Source organism: Trachurus japonicus, unplaced genomic scaffold (assembly GCF_045865225.1).
Source record: "Trachurus japonicus isolate A0001 unplaced genomic scaffold, Traja_1.0 AP030132.1".
In the NCBI taxonomy this organism is placed as follows: Eukaryota; Metazoa; Chordata; class Actinopteri; order Carangiformes; family Carangidae; genus Trachurus; species Trachurus japonicus.
In genome coordinates this window covers 1-13,776 of record NW_028220265.1, presented here as the reverse complement: position 1 = coordinate 13,776, position 13,776 = coordinate 1, and the positions used below count along the sequence as shown (strand labels likewise).

General features: G+C 45.9%; 2 protein-coding genes across 2 annotated transcripts in view; both read right to left on the bottom strand.

Annotated features, from left to right (window-relative positions):
• Positions 1 to 10,059, bottom strand: part of LOC146960686 (cleavage and polyadenylation specificity factor subunit 3-like) — a 64,796-nt gene extending 54,737 nt beyond the window's left edge. Inside the window, exons 1-4 of the mRNA XM_085772152.1 lie at positions 9,949 to 10,059; positions 9,334 to 9,421; positions 9,165 to 9,231; positions 8,868 to 8,964 (exon numbers count right to left, since the gene is read on the bottom strand). Coding sequence (XP_085628278.1) covers positions 8,868 to 8,964; positions 9,165 to 9,231; positions 9,334 to 9,421; positions 9,949 to 9,963 — 267 coding nt within the window. The 5' untranslated portion in view covers positions 9,964 to 10,059. The remainder of the gene's footprint in view (positions 1 to 8,867; positions 8,965 to 9,164; positions 9,232 to 9,333; positions 9,422 to 9,948) is intronic.
• Positions 10,060 to 10,230: 171 nt separating this feature from the next.
• Positions 10,231 to 13,457, bottom strand: LOC146960685 (cleavage and polyadenylation specificity factor subunit 3-like; the record flags this gene model as incomplete). Its single annotated transcript, XM_085772150.1, has 4 exons — positions 10,231 to 10,250; positions 11,216 to 11,314; positions 13,095 to 13,203; positions 13,305 to 13,457. Coding segments are annotated over 4 exons (381 nt in total), but the record flags the coding sequence as incomplete, so codon positions are not given.
• Between the last annotated feature and the right edge of the window lie 319 nt (positions 13,458 to 13,776).

Below are 13,776 nucleotides of genomic sequence, written 5' to 3'. Positions count from 1 at the left end.
TGGTATGCATGCAGGTGCGTTCAGGGTCAGTCCCTCATCACACATGTGAAGTTTCGTGGAAATCGGACAATGTTGATGCAAAAAATGGCACTTCCGGTTTCCACTAGGGGGCCACATGAGCGACACCCCTATCAGATGGAAGAGGTCTCCACCCAGGACCTGTCTATCAATTTTCATGATGATACGAGTTCATTAAAGCCATCAAAAAGCCAAACGTATTTTCATGGCGAGGAATTGATGGTAGCCACGCCCCCACAGGGACGCCATTACTCGTAGCTTCACAGTCTTCATAATGTAGCTTCACCAACTGGTTCTGCATGTTTTAGAAGTGGAATGAAGTTGATGGGGTCAACTATGTATTTTTAATGAATTTTAGTCCACTTCCTGTTACCACCGGGGGGCGCTATGAGTTACATGGGAAGTTAATATATCAGGACGTTCAGGGTGGAGCCATCATCATGTCCAGCAAGTTTGAAGTTGATTGGATGAAGTATGTGGGCGTGAGAGCCAATCGTATTACATGGCGAGCACGCCAAAGTTAATTGAGCGCTGGCAGCCACGCCCTTTGACCTACGGACTCACGGCGCACAAGATAAGCTCAGCTAGGTCTGGAGATGTGGTGTACCTAATTTCAACTTGATCGGGCGAACGCTGTGGGAGGAGTTCGTTTTAGGCGGGAAAAATCAAAACCAAAATGGCCGACTTCCTGTTGGGTTGAGGTCATGAGGTCAAGAGGCTTTTTTGCATATCTGGGTATAATACATATGTGTACCAAATTTTATCAACATCGGACAAAGTTAGCAAAATTCCCTATGGGCATTTTTGGAATTTGTAGGGGGCGCTATTCCGCCATTTTGCGTCGACCGTGTGCGACCACCCAAAAATATCGAATTTCGGATCCGGCCGGACGCCCATGCAAAAGTACACGCATTTTCGCCTTTGGGAAAGGGGTCAAAATGGCGTTTTAAGGGTGTGGGAATAATAATAATAATAATAATAATAATAATTAAAGCCGCAAGCGGCGATGGCGGGCCCTCGCTCGCCCATGCCACCGCGGGGCCTGAGGCACGCCGGGGCTGTGGCGCGGAGCAGAAATGGAGAAAAAACCTGGAAGGAGGCCAAAAATGCAATGTTTCGTTCATCCACCAGGGGGCAGTCACCGTATGTGGTCTGGTGCGTTCAGGGGCCGCCCCTCATCACTCGCGTGAAGTTTGGAGTGAATCGGACAAAGCATGAGGGAGTTATGAGCAGTTAAAGGTTCGTCCACTAGGGGGCAGTAATGGGATGCGTGCAGGTGTGTTCAGGGTCAGTCCCTCATCACACATGTGAAGTTTCGTGGAAATCGGACAAATCATGAGGGAGTTATGAGAAGTTAAAAGTTCATCCACTAGGGGGCAGTAATGGGATGCGTGCAGGTGTGTTCAGGGTCAGTCCCTCATCACACATGTGAAGTTTCGTGGAAATCGGACAAAGCATGAGGGAGTTATGAGCAGAAAAAAGTTTGTCCACTAGGGGGCAGTAATGGTATGCATGCAGGTGCGTTCAGGGTCAGTCCCTCATCACACATGTGAAGTTTCGTGGAAATCGGACAATGTTGATGCAAAAAATGGCACTTCCTGTTTCCACTAGGGGGCCACATGAGCGACACCCCTATCAGATGGAAGAGGTCTCCACCCTGGACCTGTCTATCAATTTTCATGATGATACGAGTTCATTAAAGCCATCAAAAAGCCAAACGTATTTTCATGGCGAGGAATTGATGGTAGCCACGCCCCCACAGGGACGCCATTACTCGTAGCTTCACAGTCTTCATAATGTAGCTTCACCAACTGGTTCTGCATGTTTTAGAAGTGGAATGAAGTTGATGGGGTGAACTATGTATTTTTAATGAATTTTAGTTCACTTCCTGTTACCACCGGGGGGCGCTATGAGTTACGTGGGAAGTTAATATATTGGGACGTTCAGGGCGGAGCCATCATCATGTCCAGCAAGTTTGAAGTTGATTGGATGAAGTATGTGGGCGTGAGAGCCAATCGTATTACATGGCGAGCACGCCAAAGTTAATTGAGCGCTGGCAGCCACGCCCTTTGACCTACGGACTCACGGCGCACAAGATAAGCTCAGCTAGGTATGACGATGTTGCGTACCTAATTTCAACTTGATCGGGCGAACGCTGTGGGAGGAGTTCGTTTTAGGCGGGAAAAATCAAAACCAAAATGGCCGACTTCCTGTTGGGTTGAGGTCATGAGGTCAAGAGGCTTTTTTGCATATCTGGGTATAATACATATGTGTACCAAATTTTATCAACATCGGACAAAGTTAGCAAAATTCCCTATGGGCATTTTTGGAATTTGTAGGGGGCGCTATTCCGCCATTTTGCGACGACCGTGTGCGACCACCCAAAAATATCGAATTTCGGATCCGGCCGGACGCCCATGCAAAAGTAGACGCATTTTCGCCTTTGGGAAAGGGGTCAAAATGGCGTTTTAAGGGTGTGGGAATAATAATAATAATAATTAAAGCCGCAAGCGGCGATGGCGGGCCCTCGCTCGCCCATGCCACCGCGGGGCCTGAGGCACGCCGGGGCCGTGGCGCGGAGCAGAAATGGAGAAAAAACCTGGAAGGAGGCAAAAAACGCAATGTTTCGTTCATCCACCAGGGGGCAGTCACCGCATGTGGTGTGGTGCGTTCAGGGGCCGCCCCTCATCACTTGTGTGAAGTTTGGAGTGAATCGGACAAAGCATGAGGGAGTTATGAGCAGTTAAAGGTTCGTCCACTAGGGGGCAGTAATGAGATGCGTGCAGGTGTGTTCAGGGTCAGCCCCTCATCACACATGTGAAGTTTCATGGAAATCGGACAAAGCATGAGGGAGTTATGAGCAGTTAAAGGTTTGTCCACTAGGGGGCAGTAATGGGATGCGTGCAGGTGTGTTCAGGGTCAGTCCCTCATCACACATGTGAAGTTTCATGGAAATCGGACAATGTTGATGCAAAAAAATGGCACTTCCTGTTTCCACTAGGGGGCGAATGAGTGAGATCGTCTATGAGCACATAGAAACGTTGAGGTCGTGACCCTGGACCTGTGTACCAATTTTCATGTTGATACGAGTTCAATAAAGCCATCCAAAGGGCAAACGTATTGTCATGGCGAGGAATGTTAGCCACGCCCCCACAGGGACGCCATTACTCGTAGCTTCACAGTCTTCATAATGTAGCTTCACCAACTGGTTCTGCATGTTGTAGAAGTGGAATGAAGTTGATGGGGCAAAGTATGTACATTTTCAAATTTTAGTACACTTCCTGTTACCACCGGGGGGCGCTATTAGTTACGTGGGAAGTTAATATATTGGGACGTTCAGGGCGGAGCCATCATCATGTCCAGCAAGTTTGAAGTTGATTGGATGAAGTATGTGGGCGTGAGAGCCACACGTATGGACATGGCGAGAACGCCAAAGTCTGATGAGCGCTGGCAGCCACGCCCTTTGACCTACGGACTCACAGAGCACAAGATAAGCTCAGCTAGGTCTGGAGATGTGGTTATACCTAATTTGAACTTGATCGGGCGAACGCTCTGGGAGGAGTTAATTTTAGGCGGGAAAAATCAAAACCAAAATGGCCGACTTCCTGTTGGGTTGAGGTCATGAGGTCAAGAGGCTTTTTTGTATATCTGGGTATAATACATATGTGTACCGAATTTTGTGAGCATAGGACAAAGTTAGATAGCAAAATTCTCTATGGGCATTTTTGACTTTGTAGGGGGCGCTATTCCGCCATTCTGCGTCGACCATGGGCGACGCCCCCAAATTATGAAATTTTTGGGCCGTCTGGACAGGTGTGCAAAGTTACATGCATTTTGGAGCATGGGAAAGTCCCCAAAAATGCGATTTCGAGTAGGTAAGAATAATAATAAATAATAATAATAATAAACAGCGCGATTTCAATAGGGCTTCGCTGGGCGACTTGCAGTCGCCGCTCGGGCCCTAATAATAATAATAATAAACAGCGCGATTTCAATAGGGCTTTCGCTGGGCGACTTGCAGTCGCCGCTCGGGCCCTAATTAAAGCCGCAAGCGGCGATGGCGGGCCCTCGCTCGCCCATGCCACCGCGGGGCCTGAGGCACGCCGGGGCCGTGGCGCGGAGCAGAAATGGAGAAAAAACCTGGAAGGAGGCCAAAATTCCAATGTTTCGTTCATCCACCAGGGGGCAGTCACCGCATGTGGTGTGGTGCGTTCAGGGGCGGCCCCTCATCACTCATGTGAAGTTAGGAGTGAATCGGACAAAGCATGAGGGAGTTATGAGCAGTTAATGGTTCGTCCACCAGGGGGCAGTAATGGGATGCGTGCAGCTGTGTTCAGGGTCAGTCCCTCATCACACATGTGAAGTTTCGTGGAAATCGGACAATGTAGATGTAAAATATGGTACTTCCTGTTTCCACTAGGGGGCGAATGAGTGAGATCGCCTTTGAGTACATAGAAACGTTGAGGTCGTGACCCTGGACCTGTGTACCAATTTTCATGTTGATAGGAGTTCAATAAAGCCATCCAAAGGGCAAACGTATTGTCATAGCGAGGAATGTTAGCCACGCCCCCACAGGGACGCCATTACTCGTAGCTTCACAGCGTTCATAATGTAACTTCACCAACTGGTTCTGCATGTTGTAGAAGTGGAATGAAGTTGATAGGGCAAAGTATGTACATTTTCCAAATTTTAGTACACTTCCTGTTACCACCGGGGGGCGCTATGAGTTACGTGGGAAGTTAATATATTGGGACGTTCAGGGCGGAGCCATCGTCATGTCCAGCAAGTTTGAAGTTGATTGGATGAAGTATGTGGGCGTGAGAGCCACACGTATGGACACGGCGAGAACGCCAAAGTCTGATGAGCGCTGGCAGCCACGCCCTTTGACCTACGGACTCACGGAGCACAACGAAAGCTCAGCTAGGTCTGGAGATGTGGTATACCTAATTTGAACTTGATCGGGCGAACGCTCTGGGAGGAGTTAATTTTAGGCGGGAAAAATCTACACCAAAATGGCCGACTTCCTGTTGGGTTGAGGTCATGAGGTCAAGAGGCTTTTTTGCATATCTGGGTATAATACATATGTGTACCAAATTTTATCAACATCGGACAAAGTCAGTCAAATTCCCTATGGGGATTTTGAAAGTTTGTAGGGGGCGCTATTTCGCCATTTCGCGTCGACCATGTGCGACCACCCAAAAATATCGAATTTCGGATCAGGCCGGACGTCCGTGCAAAAGTATACGCATTTTCGCATTTGGGAAAGGGGCGAAATTGAGGCACGAAATGTCGGAAGAATAATAATAATTAAAGCCGCAAGCGGCGATGACGGGCCCTCGCTCACCCATGCGACCGCGGGGCCTGAGGCACGCCGGGGATGTGGCGCGAAGGTGAAAGGGAGAAAAAACCAGGAAGGAGGCAAAAAAAAAGTAATATTTCGTTCATCCACTAGGGGGCAGTAATGGGATGCGTGCAAGTGTGTTCAGGGTCAGTCCCTTATCACACATGTGAAGTTTGGAGTGAATCGGACAAAGCATGAGGGAGTTATGAGCAGATGTGAAGTTTGGAGTGAATCGGACAAAGCATGAGGGAGTTATGAGCAGTTAATGGTTCATCCACTAGGGGGCAGTAATGGGATGCGTGCAGGTGTGTTCAGGGTCAGTCCCTCATCACACATGTGAAGTTTGGAGTGAATCGGACAAAGCATGAGGGAGTTATGAGCAGTTAATGGTTCGTCCACTAGGGGGCAGTAATGGTATGCGTGCAGGTGTGTTCAGGGTCAGTCCCTCATCACACATGTGAAGTTTGGAGTGAATCGGACAAAGCATGAGGGAGTTTATGAGCAGTTAATGGTTCATCCACGAGGGGGCAAGTAATGGTATGCGTGCAGGCGTGTTCAGGGTCAGTCCCTCATCACACATGTGAAGTTTGGAGTGAATCGGACAAAGCATGAGGGAGTTATGAGCAGTTAATGGTTCATCCACTAGGGGGCAGTAATGGGATGCGTGCAGGTGTGTTCAGGGTCAGTCCCTCATCACACATGTGAAGTTTGGAGTGAATCGGACAAAGCATGAGGGAGTTATGAGCAGTTAATGGTTCATCCACTAGGGGGCAGTAATGGTATGCGTGCAGGTGTGTTCAGGGTCAGTCCCTCATCACACATGTGAAGTTTGGAGTGAATCGGACAAAGCATGAGGGAGTTATGAGCAGTTAATGGTTCATCCACTAGGGGGCAGTAATGGTATGCGTGCAGGTGTGTTCAGGGTCAGTCCCTCATCACACATGTGAAGTTTCGTGGAAATCGGACAATGTTAATGTAAAATATGGCACTTCCTGTTTCCACTAGGGGGCGAATGAGTGAGATCGCCTATGAGCACATGGAAACGTTGAGGTCGTGACCCTGGACCTGTGTACCAATTTTTATGTTGATACGAGTTCAATAAAGCCATCCAAAGGGCAAACGTATTGTCATGGCGAGGAATGGTCGCCGCGTCGCCACACGGACGCCATTACTCGTAGCTTCACAGCGTTCATAATGTAACTTCACCAACTGGTTCTGCATGTTTTAGAAGTGGAATGAAGTTGATGGGGCAAAGTATGTACATTTTCCAAATTTTAGTCCACTTCCTGTTACCACCGGGGGGCGCTATGAGTTACGTGGGAAGTTAATATATCGGGACGTTCAGGGCGGAGCCATCATCATGTCCAGCAAGTTTGAAGTTGATTGGATGAAGTATGTGGGCGTGACAGCCACTCGTATGGACATGGCGAGCACGCCAAAGTGAATTGAGCGCTGGCAGCCACGCCCTTTGACCTACGGACTCACGGAGCACAAGATAAGCTCAGCTAGGTCTGGAGATGTGGTGTACCTAATTTGAAACTTGATCGGGCGAACGCTTCTGGAGGAGTTAATTTTAGGCGGGAAAAATCAAAACCAAAATGGCCGACTTCCTGTTGTGTTGAGGTCATGAGGTCAAGAGGATTTTTTGTATATCTGGGTATAATACATATGTGTACCGAATTTTGTGTGTGTATGACAAAGTAAGACGATGGCGATGCCATTGACACGTGTTTGTAGGGGGCGCTATTCAGCCATTTGGCCACGCCCATTTCCAACGACTTTAAAATATCAAATTTTTCGCGAGGCCTGATGTGCATGCCAAAATTCACGCGTTTTGGGGCATGTTGAGGCCCCCAAAAATGCGATTTTAGGGAGAATATAATAATAATAATAAACATAGCAATTACAATAGGGCTTTCGCTGGGCGACTTGCAGTCGCCGCTCGGGCCCTAATAATAATAAACATTACAATTTCAATATAGCAATTTTTCCCCGGGGGGTCTTCCATACCACATGATTACTTCACTACTTGATTACTTTGGGGTCACTTGCACTTTGGGGTCACTTGCACGTTGGGGCATGAACGAATTTCAATAGGGCTTTCGCCAGGCGACTTGCAGTCGCCGCTCGGGCCCTAATAATAAACATTACAATATCTGGGATATTTTGCGCCAGGTCTATGCAGTACTTGGTTACTTGCTTGCTTACTTGTTGTTACTCGTCGGCTGGCACGTTGACTAATGTGCATGTCGAATTACAATAGGGTCCTCCCTGGGACGTTGTCACAGGCTCGGGCCCTAATAAACATAGCAATTACAATAGGGCTTTCGCTGGGCGACTTGCAGTCGCCGCTCGGGCCCTAATAATAAACATTACAATTTCAATAGGCCTTCGCCGGGCGAGTGCTACTCGCCGCTCGGGCCTAATAAGACCAAACCCAGATAAGTATTAAGTATTAAGCCAGATCATTTCCATACAATAATTTCCATTTTCCATACTTTTCCAGACCTGGAAATGTATAAAATCAAATTCCATACTTTCCCATACTTTCCATACTTGCGTAGGAACCCTGTAAATACCATTATGATGAACCAGACGTTAAAAGGATAGTTCAACATTTTGGCAAATTCTCCTATCACCATAATTCCCTTGGTCGACCAATAGTCGTCATTAGTCGACTAATCATGTCACGACTTCCTGTATCTGGCCATTCAAATTAAAAGCCCTATAGCCTTTCATATACAGTTCAGTCATATTGATTTTGACTATTTTAACAAGACACGGCTCCAAATGTTTGTTTTTTTTTCCTGCGAACAATCGACCATTGAAATTTTGGTTGGCTAATGATTTTTTTGGTCAACCATAGAGCACTGGAAAAGTGAGTAACGACACGCATTGGTCCAATGGAAGCGCCTCCTGATGGCGGAATATGGGTTTTGCAAAAGCGCCCAAGAACTGACATCTCTGCATTGTTGGTGAATGAGCAAGTGTGGTATTTTCAATAATTTAAGGACATTTATAGATCACCCACGTTAATAGCATCATTGAGGACCCTTTACAGATAAATATTAACACATAGGCAACACACATACATTGGAGTGAATGAGTTTTCTGGGCGCTTTTGCAAGACCCATATCCTGCCACTCGGGGCGCAAAACCCTTACCACGGGAGTCAATGGTGGTGTCGTTACTCTCTTTTCCAGTGCTCTAGTCAACCAGTGCTTGGTCGACTATTTGGGGGCAGCCCTATTAAATTCTGTGCAAAAAAGATGTTGAAACAGTTTTCAATAAAGTAGTGAATTTAAAAGTACATGGGTTCTGTTTTGTTTTTGTTTTTTTAATCGTGGTATCGAATTAGTATCGAGAATCGTGGAAATTCACAGATATTGATTATCGACTACTGAAATTCTGGTATCGTGACAACCCTATACTGTAGGCGAATTTGCCAAAATATTGAACTATCCCTTTAATGTTTGTGTATAGAATAGATGTCAGACGCTGGACTCACTCTGGTCTCTGGGTCGATGCACGCCGTGACTCCGTCCACCGTCACACTCAGGCTTTTACTGTCTTTGAAATTCACGCAGTCGTCCCCGAACATGTCGCTGAAACAGAAAAAAAAAACATTTTACCAGGTGAAAACAGAAAATCTTTAATCTTTATCTTCATTTAAAAGTTTTATTCTCTTATATTTGGATCAATTAGGTTTAATTTTAACTTAAAAAGTGTCAGATTCTACAGTTTTGTCAGATATTTTAACCATTAAAACCATTTTCGAGGTGTAGCTACAGGTGTTCAGACTCACTGCAGCATCAGCTCCAGTCGCTCGACGAACAGCTCCATGTCGAACGTTTCCTTCCTGCCCTCGTGGACTGAAACAAACAAACAAACAAACAAACAAACAAACAAGCGTCAGTAAAGTTTCTGTTCATCAGTGAAATTAAAATAAATTCCCTCGTGATGCGTTCACTGACATTTCTGGGCGGTGGGGTTGGACTGGACCTCCAGGATCACCGTGGTGACGGCGTCTGCGTACATGTCGTTGAGCGGGTTGGCGACCCACTGAGACGAGAACATTTTCATTATTATCATTATTGATTTATATTGCTGCATCAATTAGTTCATAGAGTTTTTTTACTTCAATTGTCTGTTGTTTTTACATTTTTCTCTTTGAGTTTATTGGTGTTGAGATTTTTGAAGTGTTTGAAAAAGTGTGATAAAAAATAAAAAATTGTCATAATTATTGTATATATCTGTGTAATGAATGTATTAACTGGCTAATAATGTATCTGTAACCAGGTCTGAGTGAGATCTGTGTCTAAAAACATAAATAAAATTATAAAATATACAAAATAGTTTGAAATAAACATGTAGAACAAATACTGAGCTTTAATAAAACCTGACTGCAGCTACATAACCATGTCATAAACTGTATATTTAATGTTTATAAACTGGTTTAAATAAAAACGGACGTGTTCGTGTGCTCAGAGTTAATAAAGTTTTGATAAACAGGTGAGTTTTAGCCACTTCAGGCGACATGTGGTGGATGATGAGTGTAAAAAGTGTCGTGTTGCGTTCGAGTGTCCGACCTCCAGTACGACCATCCCGGCCTCGTGAACCAGCGTGATGCTCTTAAAGATCTTCACCGTGATTTTCTCCGTCCCCTCGACCTGCTCCACGTCGCCTGAAACACACACACACACACACACACACACACACACACACACACACACACACACACACACACACAGAGGAAACAGGAAGTTACAGCTTCTACTGCAGCATAGATATAGATATATATATACTGACTAGATGCCGCGTTCCTAGGCAACTCTATTGAGTGGAATGCGTTAACGCGGCGGCCATCTTGGTCAGGGGGAAGCCGTGTCTACTTAATGCATCAATCAACAGAGGCAGACCAACCATTAAAATCGCCATAACTCACTGAATATTCAACCGATTTTCAAGCCGTTTGGTTTATTATAAATGTCAGACATATGTTTATGATACAACAACAACAAAAAATCTTTGAAAAATTTTTATAATTTTTTTTTTATGTATTAAACATACACTTACATACTCAGACACACACCCACATGCATAAACACACTGAAATTAGTTCTACAAGGGTCCGACCCATAGACTGTAAAAAGAATGGACGTAGCGTCCGTGACGTCACCCATTGGTTTTGGGGAGTCGTTTTTGTGACTCAAATATGGCGGCCTGAACAGCGCCATGTTGGATTGGCCGGCCGAGAACCCGCCCACTGGCCTCGAAGCAGCTGTCCACGGAGCCGCTCGGACCTGTCACTCAACGTTTCCGCGCCCTAATTGGTCAGAGTTTTAACCTAATAACAGTAAAACGGTAGAGTTAAAAAAAAATTCACCCCCCTCAGAGTGTGTGCTGGGATAGAAACTATCGATTGAGACGAAAAAACGTTCTGACACCAGGCTTTTAACATGTTTACTGAGGATGTAAAGTCGGCGATTTTAACATGGGGCTCTATGGGGAATGCTCCCTTCTGACACCAGCCCCCAGAGGAAGCCGGGGGGATTGCAGTTTTTTGAACGCGGAAGTGAGCTTCACTTCTCAGACCGACAACTGCCCCCTTGGTCCGACCGGGTCTGACTGCTGGTCAGATGTATATTATGTCTATGGTCAGAACCCCCGGACCAAGATGGCGGCCGTGTTGACGTACGCTGAGAAGCAGAACGCGGCATCTAGTCAGTATATATACTGTATATCTATGCTACTGCAGGAGGAGGAGGAGGAGGAGGAGGAGGAGGAAGGAGGAAGAGGAAGAGGAGGAAGAGGAGGAGGAGGAGTTAGAGGACGAAGGGGGCGGAGCCAACTCACCGGCGAGGCTGCGCAGCTGCGTGACGAGCAGCGAGATCGGTCCAGTGAACGGGATCGCCTGAGTCTGCTTCACCGTTCCCATGGCGAGGTCGGTGTAGTCTGAGGAGGAGGAAGAGGAGGAAGAGGAGGAGGAGGTAGAGGAGGAGGAAGAAGAGGGAGGAAGAGGAGGAGGAAGGAGGAAGAGGAGGGAGGAGGAGGAGGAAGAGGAGGGAGGAGGAGGAAGAGGAGGAGAGGAGGAGGAGGAGGAGGAGAGGAAGAGGAGGAGGGGGAGGAGGAGAGGAGGAGGAGGAGAGGAAGAGGGGGAGGAGGAGGAGGAGGAGGAGAGGAGTCAACTCTGTTAGTCACTCCATCGTTCATGTCTCTACTTCTCTTTCTGTCTTCATCCTTTTCTTCACTCTGTCTTTCTTTTTTCTTTACTTTTTTGTCACTTCTCTCTCTTCTGTATTTCTAAGTATTTCTTCTCTCTTTCTGCTCGTCTTTTTTCTTCCTCCTATCTTTTTCTTTCTTTGCCATTTTTGTTTCTTTTCTTTCTCTCTTTTTTCTTTGTTTCTTTCCTTCTGATTATTTCTTTCTTGTGTTTTCTTTCAATCTTTCATTGTCTTTCTTTCCTCCTCTTTCTCTCTTTTTCTTCATTTCCTTCCCTCTTTTTTTCTTAAGTATTTCTAAGTATTTCTTCTTTCTTTTTTCTTCCTACTATCTTTTTCTTTCTTTGCCCCTTTTTGTTTCTTTTCTTTCTCTCTATTTTCTTTCCTTTTGATTATTTCTTTCTTGATCTTCCTTTTTTCCTGTTTCTTTCTTTCTCTCTTTCTTTATCTTCCCTCTTTCTTTTTTCTTCGTTTCTTTCCTTCTGATTATTATTTTCTTGGTCTTCCTTTCTTGCATTTTCTTTCAATCTTTCATTAGTTGGGTTTTCCATTTTGTGAAAATGCGCATAAATACTTGAATGGAAACGCCAGAAATTCGAATAACGGCAGTAAATGCGCATAAAAGTTTATACGCTTGGAGGGGGTGGATTTGTCAGCGTATCGAATAAAGGAAATGCGAGTTTTTGTGATGGAAACAGATTATGCGAATTGAGCATAACCAAAACAGCGGAAAAAAAAGCGAGCGGACTGTCACAGTTCCTACTGTCTTTCTGTGTAAATATCTCATGTTACAACATGAAAACCTGCAGCTTATATTAAAGTGCGGCCTATATAATATGTACAGTATTTTCTTTTAAAATGTAGCTGGTGCGGATTATACAGGTGCGTCTATAGTCCGGAAAGTACGTAAATTGTCCATGATGTTGAGTGTCATCTGAGTGTCAACTGTTGGATACATTCACGCTCTCTTATGACGTAATCTCACGGCGCACTCCTCCTAATCGCAAAACACTAATGAATGGAAACGGGCATAAATTCGCTTTGCTTTTTGCGCATTTTCACAAAATCCTCTTTTAAATTCGATACGACTTGGATGGAAACCCAGCTATTGTCTTTCTTTCCACCTCTTTCTCTCTTTTTCTTTCTTTCCTTCACTCTTTCTTTATTTCCTTCACTCTTTCTTTCTTTCCTTCCTTACTTCTTTCTTTCTTTCTTTCTTTCTTTCTTTCTTTCTATCAACCAACCAACCAACCAACCAATCAGTCCAGATGTTGAGGTTTACTTTCTGTGACAGAAGCAGCTTGAAACATTTGTTGACAGATCAAAAACATTAAACATTCATCAATTATAGTAAGTGTTTGACCACACACACACACACACACACACACACACACACACACACACACACACACACAGTCTCACAGACACACACACACACACAGTCTCACAGACACACACACACACACAGTCTCACAGACACACACACAGACACACACACACACACACAGACTGACTGGAGAGGTCGGACGGCGTCAGGATGTGGTAACTGAAGTTTCTCTTCACCAGGATCCCAGAGACTCTCTGACCCTGAGAGCACTTCTCATCCGCCAGCACGCCCATCACCTGCAGCACAGCACAGCGGAGCAAAGCATGCTGGGAGTTAACAACACGGCCCACACCAATACAACAACACAACAACAACACACACACACACATACACACACCTTGGCCAGTTTCTCTCCTCTGAAGTTCAGCGTCACGGCTTCAGTGTTTCGCGGGTTGTGGACTTCGATGTGAACCTCGTCGTTGTCTTCGTACTCTCGGATCAGAGCCGCCTTCAGCCGGGCCATCTCGTTCTGCTCGCCGTGCACCAGGATCTGCACACGCACACACGCACACACACACACACAGACACACACACACACACACAGACACACACATACGGACACACACACACACATACACACGGACACACACATACGGACACACGCACACACACACACATACACACACACACACGGACACACACATACGGACACACGCACACACACACACACACACACACACACACGGACACACACATACGGACACACGCACACACACACACACACACACACACACACACGGACACACACATACGGACACAAACACACACACAAACCAACTGCATTAAGGTGGGACACTACAGGTGAATAG